At 38.8% G+C, this 21,854-nt stretch overlaps 1 protein-coding gene across 3 annotated transcripts; it reads left to right on the forward strand.

Moving 5' to 3' along the window:
* The first annotated feature begins 17,533 nt into the window (after positions 1-17,533).
* Positions 17,534-20,482, forward strand: LOC121753212. Of its 3 annotated transcripts, none has more exons than XR_006040361.1 (5): positions 17,534-18,005; positions 18,078-18,192; positions 18,301-19,212; positions 19,318-20,035; positions 20,120-20,482. XR_006040361.1 is itself a non-coding variant. In XM_042148419.1 (5 exons), exons 1-5 carry the CDS (start codon positions 17,724-17,726, stop codon positions 19,392-19,394), a joined length of 1,320 nt encoding a protein of 439 aa, XP_042004353.1. In that variant the 5' UTR covers positions 17,535-17,723; the 3' UTR covers positions 19,395-20,482. The 3 variants fall into 3 exon arrangements, 2 of the variants coding, with proteins under 2 accessions (XP_042004353.1, XP_042004352.1); XM_042148419.1 differs by having other exon boundaries at positions 17,535-17,824; positions 17,891-18,005; positions 19,318-20,482; XM_042148418.1 differs by having other exon boundaries at positions 17,548-17,631; positions 17,715-18,005; positions 19,318-20,482.
* The last annotated feature ends 1,372 nt before the right edge of the window (positions 20,483-21,854 follow it).

The raw sequence follows: 21,854 nt of genomic DNA on the forward strand, positions 1-21,854 counted from the left end.
TCGTATTAAAGAGGAAATCATGGTTGCTTTTTTCGTTTGAAGAGTAACAGATGATATCAGAGTCGACCTGAGATACCATTGAAGTGTAGAAGATGGATTTGTCACCTCCAATGGATAATGATTGTGATTTCTTACTTAAAAATGGAGACAAAAATATCGAGATATTTATGGTTGTGGTATAAAGAAGAGCAGATGTCCTATGTTTATATTTTTGGGACTATCTTGTTTTTGAATTATTCTAACACTGCCATATAATGTCTACTGATATGTCTTCTCACTATTAGTTTAGGGGGCAGACCTTGCTGTGTGTATGATGGAATAGAACATGTGGTACCTACTACTACTACATCATACCCATCACGACATGACATGATTAACAAAGGAATGATGCTCTCAACATGAATTCCAATTTACCTTTTTATTTTTTTTGGTAATCACCGAGAGTGAACTTGCGGCTCATTGACTATTTCTCGCGACAATTTGTAAGCATCTCGATGGGCGGGATAGTTGATTCAAGGATTTAAGTCTGCTTCATACTCAAAGATAGAGATTGATCCCTTGACTACTTGGTTAAAAATGGACGAATTTCATGTCACTCGATCACACCCATTCGATTCCAATTTACCTTTTTCGTAAGTACAAATTAAAATAATGTAAAACGCGATGCAAAGTTTAGAAATGACAAGTAATCTCCAACAATGATGTCATTGATGATACCAATATCTTCTAAGTATTTGTACTAATGCATTTTGTTTTATTAGGCTTTTTTTACAAAGTACATTTGATATATTTTGAATAGTAATTTAAAGATTATTTTGCTCAATTTTTTCCTATTAAAATTGGTAATAAAAAGAAGCCCACTCACATCCCTTTAAGTTGGCTTCACATTGATATCTCATTGATAGAATGCCTCCCTTCACACTTCACAAATAGGGAGACGGAACAGTTGCAATGCGTCCCCTCGGAACGGAACCAAAACTCCACTGCATTGGAGATACTCAATTCAATCACCTTTATTCAATTAATGAATTAAAACACCAATAGTGAATAGCCAATTTATTTGAGTTATAATGAGAGACCGATATTTGGGCATTTTGTCATGTACCCATTAATGTGACATGACTATTCAGCACCCATTTATGTGATGGAGTATGATATAATTCATCTTTCAGACTGTGTGCATTAATTTATGCAGAGGATCTGTTATAATATATGGTGCTACTTCCTAGCAAAAAATCTTTTATCAAGGATCAAGTATTTAATTGCAAACCAAATTTCACAAAATAATTAAACTCAATAACGATAAATACCTGGATTTTAATTGAAAATTGAGGTCCATTTTGGGATTGTGATGTACTACAATGCAACTACCACAAATCAAGTCATAAAGTTTTGGTCTACACCCTAATACTCAGCGTATACTCTATGTTGATGAATTCTTAGAGTTTATTAATACAAAATGAAAACTGAATACATTCTTTTATACTGCTAACACTTTAATGAATACTCCTACTACTCTGTAATCTGTATCGTGTAGAGAAAATAAGTTGGAGCTTCTAACTTAATCAAAATAAATCACAATAATCAAATGAAGATAATAAGATCTGAGCTTCTTACTCAATCAAAATAAATCACAATAATTAAATGAAGATAATAAGATCTATCTCATACTAGCAATTCAAATAAATATGATCTCATATCTATTAATGTAGAAATAAGTCATTCGTCTTCTTTAAAGGATAAATAAGAACAAGAGCTATCCAAGAATGTATAGATAAGACATGATGATTACTAAGTTAATGAGAGACGAAAAAATAGGATTTCAACATGCTCCCACATGTATGGATCGGAATGTATATTGAACCTTCACACGTGCAACAAGAGATAAATAAAGAGATCTATATCGCCTTGGATAGTTTCCAAAACAATATAGAAACGAACCATTCGCCCATTTTAAATGCCTTATAAGAAAAGAGGATTATTCAACAATATATAGATAATAAGACGTATCATTACTAAGTCGATATGAAACAATAATAAGAGTTCAACAATTAAATTATCCATTCATTCATACTGTTATTATTCTCGTGTTTATATTATTATGATTGATGAAGTACATAATGCAAAATTAATTAATAAATTTAGTGACAAACCCTCATTATTTAGTCACAAGAATATGACATCACTTAGTCTACATGTTTTAAAAGTAGACCAATCTGTTCAACTGGAAGTCGACAAATAGTACGGTCTAGATCACCTCTTAAAATTGCCAACATGTTAGACTGCTGAGGGACGTTGAAATCGACCAGTCAGATCAGTTCGATCAGGAATCAAAACCAATTTTTTACTTTCCAATATGTTTGTTTTCTCAATACTTATTTGTTATTTATACGGATTAAACCGAGAACTCTCCACAAATTACTACTCCCTCTGTTAGTAAAATATTGTCTCGTACTTTTTAAAATTCGTGCCAAGTCAAACTTTGACAATATTTCGTGGACGGAGGGAATAACGCATTAAGCTCTTCACAAATCACTTACAGTAACACATTGACCACTCCACCACAAGGCCTTGATACAATATTGTAAACATTATAAGTATATTTTTATACATTAAACATGGAAATTTTTATCCACACAATCTTTGAGAGAGGCGTGGCCGCTAGCGACGCTCCATTGTGGTTGGTGATGCGGTGGGTAGAGTTTTTTATTTTTAATTTTTAAATTTCAAATTTCAAATTTCAAATTCTATAAATACACTTCATTCCACTTCATTCTTCATTGAACATATTTCTCTCTTACAAAATTTATCTCTCTAAAAATATGAATTTGGCTCTGGATAAAAATGCTAGGGCCGGCCATAAAATTGATCATAGATATTATGCCTACAATATCTGGAGACATTGGGAAAGAGGTGGTCGATATAATAAATACCCGGCGGTCCAAGCTTCGTGCATACCACGAACGCGGACGTAAATTCACCACGATCGCGAGAATGTTGCTATCGGCTATTTCAAAAATATTTTTCCATGGAACTTCGATGGCCTGAGCATACTTTTCGAGGCGGTCGGGATGTGGCGACTTGTATTTCTAAACATCGTTGATGCACTCGCTGCTCGTGACGAATATTTCCTACGACGCCCTGATGGATGTTCTTGTGCCGGCCTCTTTACGTTGCAGAATTGCACAATGGCACTACGACAACTTGCCTATGGAACAAATGCAGACACGCTTGCCGAGACAGTTCTTTTGGGAGACCGGTCTCCAACGACACCCATATGCTGGTGAACATGCATGAGTTAGTTCATGGTTTTTCCGGGATGTTTGGCAGTGTCGATTTTATGCACCGGTAGTGGAAGAATTGTCACGTGGCATGGAGGGCGGCATTCACTAGCAACCACAAGGATACACATCCGACTATTGTACTATAGGCGATTTCTGACCAACGTATGTAGATCTGACCTGCATACATCAAAGTCATTGTGTCGAACAACGACCTCAATGTGTTAAACGAGTCACCGATGTTAAACGATTTATGCGTTGGACGCTCATAGCCAACGACAACCAGTACAATATGAGCTATTATTTGGCGGATGAGATCTACCACGATGACTTGTATTCGTGAAGGCGATGACCAATAACTCCGAAGAGGACGTTGTTTAGTCAGAAGTAGGAGTCGGCTCGAAAAGACGTGGAACATACATTTGGAGTGCTCCAATCTCGGTGGGTTACAGTGGAAGGGTCGGCACGTTCGTGGTACCATATAATCTCCGACATCTTGTATGCATGTATAATACACCTTCCGTATGGACACTAATTTCTTTTTTCGCCCGTCCCCAATTAATTGACACCCTTACTTTTTATTACTTTTGGTAATGGACCCAACATTCCACTAACCCATTCCACTCATATTTTATTATAAAATTAATATATAAAGTATGACCCACGTTCCACTAAATTTTTCAATTTACTTTCTATTATATTTCTTAAAACTCGTGTCAAGTTAAATAATGTCAATTAATGAGAGACGGAGGGAGTAATGCATTACATGATAGTTGATAGTTGAAGATGAATGAGAGAACACCGTGAATTTGCAAGATGAATTGTGCCTCCTGCTCTACTGTGGTGACCGACCCCACACCCAAGGTTTGCCTCCACAATTTTGCGAGTTTGCATCCATTCGAGGTTCTACGTGCGAATAACAAATCCACTAAAATCTCCAAGATGACTTACTATTTCATTTTTTTCTTTTTTCAGTATTTTTAATTTTGAAGTATTTTTATATGTTACATTTAAGCATTTGTAATTTTTAATGTTTTAATGAAGTGTTTCCGTGTTATATTTTATCTCGTATTTTATTTTTAAAACTAAATAATAAATAGTGCAACTGTGCAAATTAATATTATTGTATGGGGATAGGAATAATGACCTAATGAGAGTTGTGACATGAGGAGAGACATCCCATTATGGTTGCCCCTAATGTAAAGTTAACAAGGAATGTGAGTTTTTATGATTCACATGGAATGAGGAAATTAATAGATATTTCACACAATTGAAGTCGAAGGAAAGCAATTTTCACTGCATACTACCATATTTAGGTTAACTCAATTATTAGGACATGTTTAGTACTTTCTCCGTCCAAAAAAATAATTTTATTTGTGGACAGTGCGAGTTATAATGAAAAATTAGTAAAGTAAGAGAAAGAGTGAGAAAATAAATAAAATAAGAGAAAGAAAGATAAAAAGTAAAAGAGAGAAGGAGAAAATGTGAGAAAAATGAAAATAGGAGAAAAAAAGATAATAAAAAGTAAGAAAGAGACGGAGAAAATGTAAGGAAAAAATTTCATTTTTGAAATCAGAATATTTTTCATGAATATCCTAAAGTGTAAAAATAAAACTATTTAGCGAACAGATAGAGTTTAGAGCATCTCCAATGGCGGCGTCGGCACCGGCACACCGATTTTTCGCGGACGCCGGTGCTGACGCCCAACCATGGCGAGCGGCGTCGGCGTCAAAATCGGCGTGCCCACGCCGATTCTTGGGCTAACGCCGATTCTCACGCCGATCCTCACGGCGCCATTGTAGGCCCCGGATCGGCGACAGACCGGCGTCAGATTTTTAATTTTTTTTTAATTTTCTGAAACACTATATATACGCTCTTTGGACGTCGTTTTCATTCGCACCGCTTGTTTTAACGAGTACTCTCCCTATCTTAATTTCTGTACAAGATCAACAACGAAAAATGGAGAACAACTACGAAGGTACTCCAGTGACGATGGGGTCTCAGACTCCCCCGACCCCCGGGGGAGTGTCTCAGACTCCCCCGGCTCCCGTGGTAGGTGGTTGGCCTCCGATGACCGGGTACTACAACATGTACCCGTGGCAGCAGATGATGCCACCGATGGCCGCCGGGGGAAGTGTGCCGGCTTGGCAGGGGTACCGCCGATGCAACCCCCTATGCAGATGATGGCGGGGTGGGCACCCGGGATGCAGCCACCGGCGCAGCAGATGATGCAACCGCCGCAGGGGACGCCCGGTTTGGAAAACGTCGACCCCAACGGATGCACAGTACACGCAGTATGAGACCTTCTCCTTATATGAGTTGGGTTTTGATATTAACGAGGTTCCGGAAACTCCCATTCAAAACCGGGGAGTAGGGCGGGGTCGGAGCGCCCCTAAGGAGAAGGGCAAGGCCAAGAAGGTCGGCGAGTCGTCGCAGCCGGATGAGGATAGCCGGGTCCGGAGGAAGTGGACGGACGCAGAGAACGTTGCGCTGGCCAAGGCGTGGGTGAGTGTATGCGATGATCCTCTTGTTTCGAACAACCAGAGGATCGTCAACTTGTGGGCCAAGATAGCCGTAGCCTACAGGGCATTTTGTCCTGAAGGGAGACCGCGCACCGGGGAGGAGTGCAGGAAGTGCTGGGACCGCATCAGGTCTGGCGTCTCTCGATTTTCGGGTTTGAACGCCAACGCCCTCCGCATGCAGACCAGTGGCCAAACAGAGGAAGACTGCAGGAGGATTGCGCGCGTCAACAAATGCGCGCACAAATGGTGAAGACGTTAGCCGACTTCCGGACGGCGGTGGACCCCTAGGAGAAGGCTTATCTTCGCGTATTGCTCCGGAGCATGCGTGAAGAATTGGAGAGGTTTCAGAGGGATACCGGCGGGAGTAGCCGCGGCGTTGGTGGCGACGGAGGCGGCGACGACGAAGGGCTGGGCGATGACGGCGGCGAGGAGTGATTTTTTATGTAATTTTTTTATTGTACTTTTTAATCTTTGTACTTTTTTTTAAATTAATGTACTTTTTTAAAAATTATTGTACTTTTTTAAATTTTAATAGTATTATTCAATTTTCCCGTATTTGTCTCGTAAATTAAATTCCGTATGTTGCTACGATTGTAAATTAAATTATATAATTGTTATTAGTGGTGTGGATAGGCTATGAGAAGGCTATGTGAGGGCTATTGGATGTCCAGTTGCATGTCCAGATGATGTGACAGGAGGATTTTAGTGCTGATAATATGGCAGTGGGAAGACTATGTGAGAGCTATTGGATGTCCTCCACTATTGGAGATGCTCTTAAAAATAAGAGACAAAAGAATTAGGCTGCACTGCTCCCCAACCATTTACACGTCAACAACCCCCATGGGCACACTAACCAGTTTATGCACACATTTCTATAACAAGATTGGTGTTATATTTTTAAATGAACTTATGGGATTTATTTTCTATTAGCTATTCTATATGCATGATAATTCAGTCATTTTTTTTGTTTTTAAAAGTTTTAAAATAATTGAGTCATTTATATTTTTAGTAAAAAAATGATTATATCTTTTATATTATTCATTATCTACTTAATACACAATCATTAATCATCGTACTGAAAAGAAGTGCATTAATTAATAAGAAACGAAGGAAGTATATATTTTAAAAAAGATTTCAAACAATTCAACTATGTAGAAAACCAATCAGTTTTTGGCTTTTGAAGTAAATCGTTAATTTAAGAAAAGGGATGTTTGAAAATTAAGTACAGAGAGAATAAAATTAGAAAGAGAAAATAAAATAAAATAAAATAATAAAGTGGATGAGAGAATAACTTTTTTTGTCAAAAACAAATGGCACAACCCAAAATGAAATACGTAGCAAGTAACTTTGGACGGCTGGAGTGTTATCTTATTTTTACTAGTATATTTTAAATATAGATATAGCATTCTATTAATTAGTTTCCATTACATTTAATTAAAGATTATTATAAAAATAAAATTAATATTTCATAATCTACAAAGTGAATTATAAAAACAAGGACACTCGGTTTGACACGAGTTTTAATATATAATTATTCAAATAAGAGAGAGATAAAAGATAATGTAAATAGTTTTAGTGGTTAGTGGGCTCCACATCAGTAGTATTATCGTGTAATGGATGTAAATAAGATGATGTGTAAGGGTAATGTATTATTTAAATATTTTAAAATTAGAAAGTTCATGCTTTTCAGGGACGAAGGGGGTGTTACATACCCTCACTGTCCCCTAATATTAGTCCACTTTGACCCAATACGAGTGTTAAGAAAAGTAAAAGAAAATGAACTGAAAAAATTAGTGATATATGATAGGGGCGGCAAAATGGGTAGCGGGTAATGTTATTCCCATTTCGACCCGATACCCGCCGGGTATTAGGTACCCGCTACCGACGATAACGGGAAATGGGGCGGGATCGGGTAGTGTGTTTTAGAGTTTTGCGGGTATGGGTATACCCGTTACCCGCGCGATTATACCTGTTAGTCCCGATTATACCCGATATTATTAGTATTAACTATATCCAATCTTTTAATACTTTATAGAATCTAAAAGTTCTAAGAGTTTTTTGAAATATTTTTATATTTCAACAAACACATTTGAAAACTCATCAGAACTAGCTATAGATTGTCCCCTCACTTTTATTCGCAATCTATTCAAAGCTTACAATCAAAATTGATACAATAAATTTTAGTTTGCATTTAATTTTGAATTTGGAATTTGGAAATGTGCAAATTATATATTAAAATATACAAATATGATGTAAATACATACTCTGATCGTATTTTGATTATTTTCAGTAAGTGAGACTAGAAATCACCACATTTGTGCATAGATGATAGTTGGAATTTTCGCATGAAGATTGAAGAATAAATTTAAAAACAAAAATCTAGAATCATAATGCAGCAACAATCTCAAAATTCATTACTATTAAAAAAGCTCAAAGCATAAATATTAATTGGTTTCATGAACTCAACCTTTGGTTTGAAGAACTTCCTGCACGATTGAAGGGTCATACTTAGCATCCGGGTTTCGGATCGGGTATGGGTACCCGCAATGTCGGGTACGGGATACCCGACACGGGTATCGGGTAATCCCGATATGTTGCGGGGCGGGTATTGGACAACAAATTTGGCTGAAATCGGGTACGGGTACCCGACTTGTCGGGTGCGGGTACCCGCGGGTAACCCGTTTTGCCACCCCTATTATATGAGTCCTACTTTTTTTTAGTAGTTTGAGTAAAGTTCAAAATTGGTCATAAACATATAACCATAATGTGAATTTGGTCCAAAACATTCACTTTTTGAAATCGGGTCCTAAACATTTGAAATCGTTATTGAAGTGGTCCTAATTTGACAGAACCGTTAATTTCTGACAGTCAGCACCCGATTTTTTTGACTCAATTAGTATAATGATACATAATAATTTAATAAAATAAAATAAAAATTAAAAAAAATCAAAATAGAGGTCTCTACTCCATAATCTACGCCGTCGTCGTCGCCTATCTTGATCCCCAAATCAGCCCCAGCACCTACCGCCTCAAGATCAACAAGCCCCAAAAAGGAGAAACACATGAATATCACTATGGAACGTGGCGAGGAGATCACCGACTACTTCCAAGAACATAAATTGAAATGAGTCTGGATTTGGAGAAAAGCCAAAACCTCCCACAAATTCCATCTCCTCAACTCGCCAAAATCAACCACAAACATCTGTATACAGTGGCGGACACAGTAAGGAGGGAGGAAGGGCTTAAGCCCCTCCCAAGAACTATTTTTTTGTTTTTTTCTACTTAATATTTTTTGATAAAATTCTCAAACACTCTTTAGCCCCTGCTAAGTTAATCGTATTAGAGAGTAAATCATAAAAAAAGGAATAACAAAAGGGGTTAACTGAGTTTTTGGAATAAAATTGCAGAGGTGAATTTTTTGAGATGAAAAGGGATGTCATCGTTTAGAGGAAGAAGAAACCTTTTTACAAAAGTTAACAATATTATATTAGTAATAGTAAAAGTTTTATCGAACGAAGTGTAGATATTGGGACTAGTTCTAATAAACTTCCTTATTTCACAAACACAAAAGTAAAATCAATTTAAAATTTTTAATAACATTTTCTGTTTACAACATTCTAAATTGATAATTTAGCTTTTTTACCAAAAATTTAGCACAATATTATTTTAGAGAGTGTAACAACATTCTAAATTGATAATTTGGCCTTTTTTAGCCAAAAATTTGCCACAATATTTTCGGTCATTTACAAGAAGAATTGATAAGTATATTTATAATAATATATTTAATGTGTTGTTTTCTCTATGTAAATTGGCGACTATTCACGTTGTATTTGATTTGAGTTTAAGAATTGGTGGATTTAGTTGGATTTAGATTTTAGTTCAAATTTAATTTTAATATTATCTATCTTTTGTTTATATTTACGGCATGGTTATATTTTAAATTATATACTCCTTTAGAATAAGATATACTCTCTTCGTCCGTGAAATGTGGTCTACTTTTGTCATTTCAGTACGTCCGTCAAATGTTGTCCACTTTGCATTTTTTCGATATTTAGTAAATGAAGCACTTTTTCCACTAACTCATTATATTTACATTCTATTATAAAACTAATACTATTATATTTCACGTTCCACTAACATTTTCATTCACTTTTCTTCAAATTTCTTAAAACCTGCGCTGAGTTAAATGTGGAAAACATTTCGCGGACGAATGGAGTAATATTTATTCGTTCTTGTGGCTGTATTTGTATTTTTTTTAATATATTATTTTTTGTAATAATGGAGTGCTCATTTCAGTTGGAAGAAGCTCGGCTAGAAAGGAGTTCGGTAAGCTCGGCTTACCGAGCTGGAACTAGCCTGGAACTAGCCGAGAAGAAGAAGGCAGAAGTCGGTAAGGTCAGCGGTAAGGAAGCTCGGTAAGGAAGCTCGGTAAGGAAGCTCGGCGTTGAGCTGGAATGAGCCGAGAAGGAGTTCGGTTGTAAGCCGAGGAAGGAGTTCGGTCTTGAACCGAGGAAGGAGTTCGGTCTTGAACCGAGAAGGTAGAAGCAACCTAGCCGAACTAGCCGTTGGAGCAGCAGTTAGTTAGCTGAGATGTAGCGGTTATTCTTCTTGCTTTCTTGATTCTTCTTGTAGTTAGTTAGTAGCAGTTGCTACTTGATTATAGAGCTTTAAATAGCTCACCGTGTATGTAGTTTAGAGAAGAGTTTTAATCAATAAAGAGTTTTCCAGTTTTCTCTCCAAGATTATCATCTTCAATACTCAAAGTGTGAGTGTGTGTGTTTTCTGCATTGTGTGATCTCATACAACAGTGAGTGTGTGTGTGATCTTATTGAGTGTGTGAAAGCCTTGTGTGTGCGAATCCTAACAAGTGGCGCCGTCTGTGGGAAAGGGATATTGAAGCTGATTTGCAGAGGATCAAACGGTTTCAGAGATGGCAGCAAGGCTTGATGCAGAAAAGTTCACAGGCAAGAATGATTATGGCCTGTGGAAGATGAAGATGAAGGCGGTTTTAATTCAACAAGGCTTGGCGGCAGTTCTTGCAAAACCAGAGGAGAAAGGAAAGGCTCCAGTGCTTGATGAAAAAGCTCAGGCAAAGATGGAGGAAATGCAGCTCAAGGCACATTCTGCAGTGATTCTGTGCCTTGGAGATAAGGTCTTGAGGGAAGTTCAAGAAGCCAAGACTGCGGTGGAGATCTTGGACAAGTTAGATGAAGTTTACTTGGCCAAATCCTTGGCTAACCGGCTGTATCTCAAGAAGAGGCTGTATGCCTATAGTTTTTCTGGAGATAGGTCCATCATTGAGCAGCTAGAGGAGTTCAACAAGATCATTGATGACCTGGGATCTGTTGATGTCAAGATCTCAGATGAGGATAAGGCCATTCTCACATTGAATGCCTTGCCTAGCTCGTATGACCAGCTAAGTGATGCAATTATCTATGGAAGAGATAAACCTATCACCTATGCAGAAGTCTATTCAGCCTTGATGGCCAAAGAACTCCAGAAGACAGCCAACAGAGGCTCTGCAAGCTCCAATGTTCAAGCTGCAGAGGCCTTGAATGTGAAGAAGTTCAAGAAGCAGAACTTCAAGAAGAAGTTTGAGGGCCCTAAACCCTCAAGTTCTGATGCTCAGAAGGAAACCAGAGCTTGCTATTGGTGCAAGAAACCTGGACATTTGAAGAAAGATTGTCATGCATGGAAGAGAAAGATGGCCTCTGAGGGACACAATCAATCTGATTGTGTGGAGAGTGCTGATCCCCCGGCTCAACTCATGAATATCAGTGATAGTGGGGTCAGTCATAGGTGGATAATGGACTCGGGGTGCAGCTTCCATATGTGCCCAAATAGAAGCTGGTTTCATGATCTTCAAGAAGCATCGGGTACGGTCGTTCTTGGTAATAATCACATTTGTCAGATCAAAGGAATAGGGAAGGTAAAGCTAAGCCTACAAGATGGCTCTATAAAGATCCTAACTGGGGTGAGGTATATTCCAGAAGTAAAGAGGAACCTCATCTCATTGGGAATGCTGGAACAGAAAGGGTTCACCATATTGATGAGTCAAGGAAAATTGTTTGTGAAATCTGGAGATGCAGTGATGATGGAGGCTGACAGAGAGCATATTCTCTATTATCTGAAGGCTAAGGCTGTTGATGGAGAAAGCAATGCAGTGTCAGATGATTCCATAATGCTATGGCACAAGAGATTGGGCCACCCAGCCGAAGGAAGCTTGAAAGAACTCATCAAGAAGGGTCTGATCTCTGGAGATTTCAACAAGATGGACCCCTGTGAGCAATGTATACTTGGAAAGGCTAAGAAGGCACCCTATCCTACAGGTATTCACTCTTCTACAGCCCCTTTAGACTACATACATAGTGATCTTTGGGGGCCTTCACCGGTGTGTTCAATTGGTGGAGGAAAGTATTATCTAGCTATCATTGATGACTATACAAGAAAGTTGTGGGTATATATTCTTAAAGAAAAATCTGAAACACTCACAAAGTTCAAGATATGGTGTAAGGAGGTTGAGCTAGAGAAGGGTAGAAGTGTTAAATGCTTAAGGACAGACAATGGCCTAGAGTTCTTGTCTGCTGAGTTTGATCTGTTTTGTAAAGAGAAGGGTATGAAGAGGCACCGGACTGTTCCTGGTAATCCTCAGCAAAATGGTGTTGTGGAAAGGATGAATAGGACAATCCTAGAGAGGGTGAGGTGCCTACTTCTTGGGTCTGGTTTGAGCAGCAGATTCTGGGGTGAGGCTGTGTATACAGCAGCCTATCTCATCAATAAATGCCCATCTACTGCCCTGAAATCTGAAACTCCTGATTACATGTGGTATGGAGCTCATAGTGACTACTCAAAATACAAGGTGTTTGGGTGTGTGGCCTATGCTCATGCTAGGCAAAGTAAGCTTGAAGCTAGGGCTCTGAAATGTATCTTGCTGGGGTATCAGAGGGGTGTTAAGGGGTATAGGCTCTGGTGTATTGAGCCCGGTAAGCAGAAGGTCTTGGTGAGTAGGGATGTGGTGTTCTTGGAGGATCAGATGCCATACCTGAAAGATAAGCTGGACTCCAGTGAAGATGAGGGTGATTTCTTCAAGGTGGAGCCTGTGGGGGTTGGCCTAGGAGCAGGTGGAGTTATTGACTCAGGGAGTGAGTCTGATTCAGATAAAGAAGAGGCTCCAACTCAGGGCAACCAGGCTGGTGAGTCTATATCAGACTCTATCAGAGACTATCAGCTTGCAAGGGACAGAGTTAGAAGAGAAACAAGGCCACCAACAAAGTTCTCTGATGTTGTGTATTATGCTCTGTGTGCAGCTGAAGGTATTGATGGTGCAGATCCACTCACATATAAAGAAGCTATGCAGAGTAAAGATAGAGAAAGATGGATTGAAGCCATGAATGAGGAAATAGAGTCTTTACTCAAGAACAAAACATGGATTTTGGTGGACAAATCCAAGCTGAATACAGATGGAAAGGAGAGGAAGCTGATCAGTTGCAAGTGGTTGTTTAAAAAGAAGGTAGAAACCACTGATAAAGACAGAATCAGGTTCAAGGCAAGGCTGGTGGCTAGAGGCTTTACACAGCAGGAGGGAATCGATTTCAATGAAGTGTTTGCACCTGTTGTGAAGCACACTTCGTTTAGGATTCTATTGGCTGTGGTGAATCAGCTTGACTGGGAGCTACAACAGCTTGATGTGAAGACAGCCTTCCTCAATGGAGATCTAGAGGAAACTATCTTCATGGAACAGCCAGAGGGCTATGTGAAGATTGGAGAAGAAGGCAAGGTGTGCCTGTTACAGAAAAGTCTTTATGGACTTAAGCAAAGTCCTAGACAGTGGAATAAGAAGTTTGATGCACAGATGAAGAAGATTGGCTTCTCCAAGTCAGAATATGATGATTGCATCTACATCAAGAAGGCAGGCAGGACTCCCGTTGCCTACCTATTACTCTATGTGGATGATATGCTACTTGCAGGGCCTTCTATGACAGAAATTCAGAAAGTTAAACAAGATCTGAAGTCAAGCTTTGAAATGAAGGATCTAGGAGAGTCAAGGAAGATCCTAGGCATACATATTCAGAGAGATAGAGGCTGCAAGAAGCTGTGGATGCTGCAAACTGACTATATTGAGAAAGTTTTGCAGAGATTCAAAATGGAAAATGCAAAAGCTGCATCAACTCCTCTGTCCCAGAGTTTTAAGCTATCAAAGGAACAAGCCCCTAAAACTAAGCAAGAGGCTGATGAGATGGAGGCTATCCCTTATGCTAGTGTGGTTGGAAGTGTTATGTACACTATGATTTGTACAAGACCAGATTTGGCTCATGCTATCTCAGTGACTAGCAGATACATGGCAGACCCGGGGAAGGAGCATTGGAATGCTCTTAAGTGGATATTGAGGTACATGAAGTCAACTAAGGACTAGGGGATTGTGTTCAATGGCTGGGAAGGTGAATCTGAGGAGGTTGTGCAGGGCTATTGTGATGCAGACTATGCTGCAAACCTGGACAACAGAAAGTCCCAAACAGGTTATCTTTTCACCATGTTTGGAACTGTAATCAGCTGGAAGTCAGGGTTGCAAAGTGTTGTTGCTCTCTCAACAACAGAATCAGAGTATATAGCTCTCACTGCAGCTGTACAGGAGAGTTTTTGGATTCAGGGAGTGATTTCTGATTTTGGTTTTGACCAAAAGACAATGGTGATTCATTGTGACAGCAGCTCAGCTATGTGCTTGGCTAAACATCCGGGTTTTCATGAAAGGAGCAAGCACATAGACATAAAGTTGCATTTCATTAGAGATGAGATTGAAAAGGGGAGAGTGAAGGTGATTAAGATTAACACCTTGCACAATCCGGCTGACATGCTAACAAAGTCTCTAGGTAGAGACAAGTTTGATCATAGCAAGAAATTGATCAATGTTTGTGCAAGAACTGAGATGAGCCCTCAGGTGGAGAATTGTAATAATGGAGTGCTCATTTCAGTTGGAAGAAGCTCGGCTAGAAAGGAGTTCGGTAAGCTCGGCTTACCGAGCTGGAACTAGCCTGGAACTAGCCGAGAAGAAGAAGGCAGAAGTCGGTAAGCTCAGCGGTAAGGAAGCTCGGTAAGGAAGCTCGGTAAGGAAGCTCGGCGTTGAGCTGGAATGAGCCGAGAAGGAAGAGTTCGGTTGTAAGCCGAGAAGGAGTTCGGTTGTAAGCCGAGGAAGGAGTTCGGTCTTGAACCGAGGAAGGAGTTCGGTCTTGAACCGAGAAGGTAGAAGCAACCTAGCCGAACTAGCCGTTGGAGCAGCAGTTAGTTAGCTGAGATGTAGCGGTTATTCTTCTTGCTTTCTTGATTCTTCTTGTAGTTAGTTAGTAGCAGTTGCTACTTGATTATAGAGCTTTAAATAGCTCACCGTGTATGTAGTTTAGAGAAGAGTTTTAATCAATAAAGAGTTTTCCAGTTTTCTCTCCAAGATTATCATCTTCAATACTCAAAGTGTGAGTGTGTGTGTTTTCTGCATTGTGTGATCTCATACAACAATGAGTGTGTGTGTGATCTTATTGAGTGTGTGAAAGCCTTGTGTGTGCGAATCCTAACATTTTTATTAAATATATTTATTTATTGAGTATAATATATAGTGTAATGGAGCCCCCGCCAACAGTATTTTCTGCGTCCGCCACTGTCTCTATACGTAAGGCAGCACCACAACGAAAATTTAAAGGGGTGAGAGAGATTGAATTGTTGAGCAGCGGCGGACAATTAAGGTTCCAGAATATAAATTTGAGTAAGTTTAATTGAGAAGGAGGGAGAGAAGAGATGCATTGATCGTGGAGCTGGGAGATGGACACGGAGAGAGGATGACAATGGGCTGGACCGAGGCAAGAGCAGCGGGCAGCGGCGATGAGGTCATGGAGCAGCAGCGACTGACAGTAGGCAGAGGCGACGGAAGCGAAACCATCTTCCGGCATCAACGTCGGCGTTGGCGGAGAGATAACAACGCTGAACCGCCGAGAAAGAAAATTGAGAGAGAGATGAGGAGGACCGAAAGGAATGGGCGTTGATGGCGACAGCAATGGTGGACGACGATGGTTTTGATGTTGGATAGCAGAATGCGGAGAAGCACACGATGACGGCGAGTTGTGGAGGAGTGAGCAGATAGAGAGAAAGACGGGATGGCGTTGAGTTCCGGAGAGAAGAAGAGAGAGAGAGCTCGATTCAGGAAGAACGAATGAGAGATGGAAGAGAAGGAAGAAGAAAGAGAAAGAGTACGATTTTGAAATTTCTTAGAATTTTTTAAAATTTCTTATTTAATTTTCTTTAATTAATTATGCATTAGTATATTAATTAAGTTAAAAAATTATTAATTAGACATTGACCGTTAGTTTTTGACGGGACCGTAAAAAAAAGAACCACATCGATAACGATTTCAAATGTTTAGGACCACTTTGATAAAGATTTTAAATATTTAGGACCCGATTTTCAAAAAAGTAAATGTTTTGGACCAAATTCGTATTCTGGCTATATGTTTAGATCCAATTTTGACCTTTACTCCAGTAGTTTTATAATAAAATATGAGTGAAATTGAATTAATGAAGTGTATTAAATATGAACCATTACCAAAAAAGGAGTAAAAGTAAAGTGACGCAATTAATATGGGACCAAAATAAAAAATTGAGATACACTCCCCGTCCCTGAAAATTTGTCATTTATTTTCATTTTCTTTGGTGCCTAAAAATTTGTTACCTTTCACCTTACCTTATTTTTGTAGTGAACTCACATTCTACTAACTCATTCAATATATAAAAGGTAACAAAGTATGAAGTTGACATAAATCATATAAAAAGTTTCATTCGTGTTTCAATTTAGTACATTCTGTTATATATGTTTAAACGGTGTTAACTCTTTATCTATGTGAAGTACAAAATGCTTCATGATTGTTTCATGTTGGTACAAATAGTTTTTTGATTGTTTCGTATTGGTACAAATTTTTTTTATCATTGTTTCATGGTTTGTACGTCATATAAGTAAAAAGTTAACACCGTTTAACACATATAACGGAATGTACTAAATTGAAACACGAAATAAACTTTTTTTATGATTTATGTCAACTTCAAACTTTTTGTACTAATATGAAACAAATGTGGATTTACCCCACATTTTAAAAGTAATACTATATAAAAGGAGGATCCACATGCCAATAACTTTATCAATCCACTTTCTATCACTCTCTCCGTCCCAAGGAAGATGACTCATTCCTTGGACGGCACAAGATTCTATGCAAATTTATTTTGTGTGTTGAGTGAAAATAATAAAATAAGAGAGAGAATAAAGTATAGGTGAAAGTGTTTTATTTTTATTAAGGAGTTATCTTGATTGAGACGAACCAAAAAAAAAAGTCAGTATCTTAAATGGAACAAAGAGATTATATTTCTTAAAATACGTGCTAAATCAAATACCAAAAATAAAAGATGAAAAGAGTATATAGTTCTGAAAAATGGGAAGGTTGTAGGATGTGGGGAGCAATTAAGCATGCACAAACCGAACCAGCCCGGCGGTTGACCGCCGGTTCGGGCCCGCCGGTTCATGAACCGGAACCGGAACCGACGGTTTGAACCATCCGGCGGGTTCGCGGTTCAGGCGGACCGGTTCAGGGTCGAGGGCTTATTGAACCGTGAACCGGCGGTTCGCCAGTTCCAACGGCGGATTCCGGCTAGGGCCGTAGAGCAATATCCAAATCAAACAGCCCCACTCTTCCATCGCCAAAACCATTTATTGCTTGTAAAGAAAAAACCAAATGCTAAAAAGCGCAGCATCTCTCTCTCCTCTCTCTCAAGCTCATACTCCTCCGCCAACATTGTATTGTATCTCTCCCTCCCTTCTTCCCCAAATTCGCTTTTCTTCTTCTGCTTCGTTGATTGCGCCAACTGTTTGATATTTGGTCTAGCTGAACAAGATGCCCCGCCCAGGTCCCAGACCGTACGAGTGCGTGCGCAGAGCTTGGCACAGTGAAAGGCACCAGCCCATGAGAGGCCTCGTCATCCAACAGATTTTCAGGTACTGGATTTCCTCAATTTGGGTGAATTTTGCTCAAGCTCTTGCTAAAAATCTCTTCTTGAGTAGACTTGTACACGATAATCACTCCGCTGCTACTAAAAAGAACAAAGAATGGCAAGAGAAGCTCCCTGTTGTGGTCTTGAAAGCCGAGGAAATCATCTACTCCAAAGCCAATTCTGAGGTTTTGCCCTTTCCCCAATTTTCAATTGAGCTCAATTTTGCTATAATTGGTGTTTACTGATTGTGTTTCTAGGCTGAATACTCGAATGTTGAGACGTTATGGGACCGAGTGAATGATGCCGTCGACACGATTATTAGGAAAGACGAGAGCACGGAGACTGGGGAGCTTCTGCCGCCCTGTGTTGAAGGTGTGCGTCTTTTGTCTCATTATTTGGTTTTATTTCATCATTGTAATCTTCTAGCTAGTTTGCTATGGTTTTAATCTTGCTATGTGGAATGGAATTGTGTTTTTTCAGCTGCACTTAACCTAGGGTGTGTACCGGTGAGGGCATCGAGGAGCCAAAGGCACAACAATCCGAGGACTTACCTCAGACCGTCGTATGAAGAATGCACCAATAGCTTGTCTCCGAGGTTCCTGAATGACAATGTTAGTGAACGGAATCTTGATTTTCCACCCACCCAAGCCACCAGTAGCTCGATGCTGAAGATGCCCCAACATGTGGATTCGTCCCGTTTAGTTTGGGATTCTAGCAAGCGAGTCATACCCAACAGTACTAACCAGCACCACATTGCTTCTTCGTTTGAGACGAAGAAGCTTCATTGTATTAGCAATAGTAATGCTTCGCTTAGTAGAAGCTCGGTGTACCCCTTGTACTATGGGATGACTTTCAAACCCGAGGCTCGTCAGTTGGGATTTCACGAAGCTCAAAAGTCGGATTCTGTAATTATTGGTGTGCCGGTGTTTTCATCACCTGCTGAACCTGCTGCCGAAGTTGGTTGCTTACAGAATCTATTCCCGTATGGCGAAGATAAGGTTTTTGGGAAGCAGACATGTGATGTTGCTTCCAAGGATAGCAAAGGGAAGGGGCCTCAGGCCGGCTTTGACTTGTCCCTGAGGTTGGGACTATTTTCTGATTCGAATTCGAGCAGGGAAAAGGGATCTGGTTTCGTTACTGATACACTTGGTCGAAGGCTATCTTCATATGAAGGCCTTCCCGTGGATAAGGAGTTCCCTTTCTTTCCTATGGAGCCTGCTCATAACACAACGTGGTTGAATAGAAGTAAGCGGAACGAAGAGAGTGAGAGTCAGAATGCGGATTTAGTTTCTAGGAAGCGTAGGCTATCGGTTAGTGGAGATTTAGGAAATGATCAATTTTTCTGGTCACAGGATTCAGCTAACCATTTTGTTGGTCAAATAAGAAGACCTGGTATGTAGAAATTTGCATTTCTCATTGTTTGTATTGCGAAATTATATGTTTTCAAAAGAAAATCGAAAAAAAAATTGTAGATTGCATCTATATTTTTATACGCAGTTGCAGTCCTTTATGTGACTTCTCTGTCCAAGTTCTTGCGAGGAATGTTTCAGAAGGCGTTCTTAAAAGTTAAGTGACCTGTCCTGTATTGGAGGTCCTACGGTAACGATGAATCACATGCTTTAAGAGAAATAGTAAGATACTGTTTTTTTATCATTATGCAGCAGTCCTAATTCTAGGGTTCATATTCCATTTATAAGCATTTATATTATGACAGCAGCTAATAGTAAGCATAACTGCGTATTCAATTATACTTATGTAGCACAAGTTATTCTTATTGATAGTGCTATTTGAGTAAAGGCTATGAAGTTTGCTAGTCAATTCATGATTGAACAATAAATAACTTGTTACACTGTAAACTTTAGCATTATTAATCATGATTTGTGTTTCAATTGCTGGTTTCTTTAACTATGTGGAGAGAGTTTATGCTCGTTGGGTAAAGAACGTCCTCGAGGATTTGTTCTAGAGAAAGCAGAAGGGTACCTCAGCAGCCTCGGGAGAGTGTAAAAACCGTCTTCATTGTTGTATACTCACGAGCTATATTACTGTGTCTAGGAAATCTGATGCTACGAAGCAATGAAAAGGGGTTGCATCTGGGCCTTCCTCTGATGATGCCTTGTCGAAGCATTGTAGGTACACGCCTTGGCCGGGCGGGTTGAATTCTTGGATGGCTGAAGAGTTTAATTGACATAGTTTGTCACATTAGCAAACTACTGAGGTAAATTTATTGCTGGCTTCTTCTGTAGTGTGATTTCATCATGTTAAAAGGTGGCTTATAACTGCTCTTTCCATCTGAAAAAAGGAGGAAAAGTCTTATTTGTCACAGCAATAATTTGGAACTTGGTGGATTTCTTGCTTTTATATGTCATGTGTAGCTGAAGCTTTTCAGGCCATGATGTTTTTGGCAAAGGAGAAAGTGAAAGCAACCAACCTTTTGACCTTCAAATTTTGTTAAATTCAGAAAACTAAACTCCTTAAAAATTGTGTTACAGATTAATAAAGTCCTATATTGGCTCAGTGCATTACTCCTTTTTTCTGTTTGCTTGGACCAGCAATGAATATTCAATACTGTGCCCTTTGTACTTATTAAATCAGTACATTTATTTGAGCTTGATCCCCTGCTGTTTTTTTCTGGTTGAGAAGAAAAGCAGCAAAAAATTGAGTACATGAAGCCTCCATTTATTATTCTGGAGTATTATATTTGAGGCCTTTGTTTGTGTAATTTAATAGCCACAAAAGTTACTAGCCATTATGATTTTTTCTTTTTCCATGTTTGAGTCCAAGACTGTAAATCTGGGTTGGTAAAGTGGATGTTGGGTATTTCCAAAAGAATGTTAAGATCAAATTCTTGTATTTAGGAATTTTATGAAAATCCAAGTTTCGAGAAACATTACTACTCGGTTTAACTATGAAAAAGTCATGATTTTTTTATTTAATTTTCATTTTCAACACGATGTACACTGTGCTCATTAATCTCTTTTTGCTAATGATTAATACTCTCTCGTTCCCACAAAAATAGATATATTTGGAATGGTACGTGAATTATTGCATAATTGGTAAAGTAAAGAGATGATGAGAATAGTAGTTAAAATAGTGTTAGTAGATAGAAAAGTTGTAAATGAGTAAATAAATTGATATATATGAGTAATGAGTTTGAGAACATGAAAATGTGCTTTTTTTATTTTATGGAACAGATGGTGCTTTTTTTTTTATTTTATGGAACAGATGGAAAAGGAGAATGCTTCTATTCTATAGGATGAAGGGGTACTAGATTTTTTAAGAAGGTGCAAATGTTTCATACTTTAGTAGAATGGAGGAAGTATATAAAAATGTGTGGCATACTTGTGAAAGGATGCTAAGTATTTTTTTTAAAAAAATTGAATAAAGAGATATCACTATATCACCACAGTTGCTAAAAGGAGGTGGAGCGCAAATCACTTTCTTCACTCCATAAAATGCGATGTCTTATCCCATTAAAAAGGAGATGATGATGAAAAACAAAATAAGGAGACTTGAAAAATGCCATTTGTGCTCTGGTTTTTCAGTACCTACTCCCTCCATTATTATTAGGATTCTTATTTTTTTTAACAAGAATTTTAAGAAATGCTAAAATAAGTCAGTTAATAAAGGTTAATGGAATATAAGAGTGTCCACATTAGTGGCATGGCCATGTCACAACCAAAAAAAAAATTGTCTGCCTAGTTATCACAGTCATGATTCAGCAACAAAAACTTGTGCATCAATGCCAAAGGCACAAATCACATTATTTTTAATTGTTGGTAGATTTTAATTGGACTATAACAAAATTAATTGTACAAAAATAAATAGATTGTAATGGAATTAAAAAATGAATTGGGAATAGGTATTTTATAGATAAAAATTAAAGAATTAAAAAAAATCGAAATTGACTCCCGGCGGAGGAGCAACGCCTCACAATAGGCCCTCCATCCCGGCATAGCCGAGAACCCAACGCTTCCACCACCTTCACTGCGCTTTGCCGGCTTACAATAGGCCGCTGCGTCGCAGCCACACCACAT

Source organism: Salvia splendens, chromosome 10 (assembly GCF_004379255.2).
Source record: "Salvia splendens isolate huo1 chromosome 10, SspV2, whole genome shotgun sequence".
Classification (NCBI taxonomy): Eukaryota; Viridiplantae; Streptophyta; class Magnoliopsida; order Lamiales; family Lamiaceae; genus Salvia; species Salvia splendens.

Bases quoted from the DNA above. Each gene is read 5' to 3' on its own strand.
- LOC121753212 (XM_042148418.1), top strand. From the start codon at position 17,724: ATGCCCCGCCCAGGTCCCAGACCGTACGAGTGCGTGCGCAGAGCTTGG. The intron at 18,193-18,300 runs GTGTGCGTCTTT...GTGTTTTTTCAG, and splicing joins TCTGCCGCCCTGTGTTGAAG to CTGCACTTAACCTAGGGTGT. The intron at 19,213-19,317 runs GTATGTAGAAAT...TTTTATACGCAG, and splicing joins TGGTCAAATAAGAAGACCTG to TTGCAGTCCTTTATGTGACT.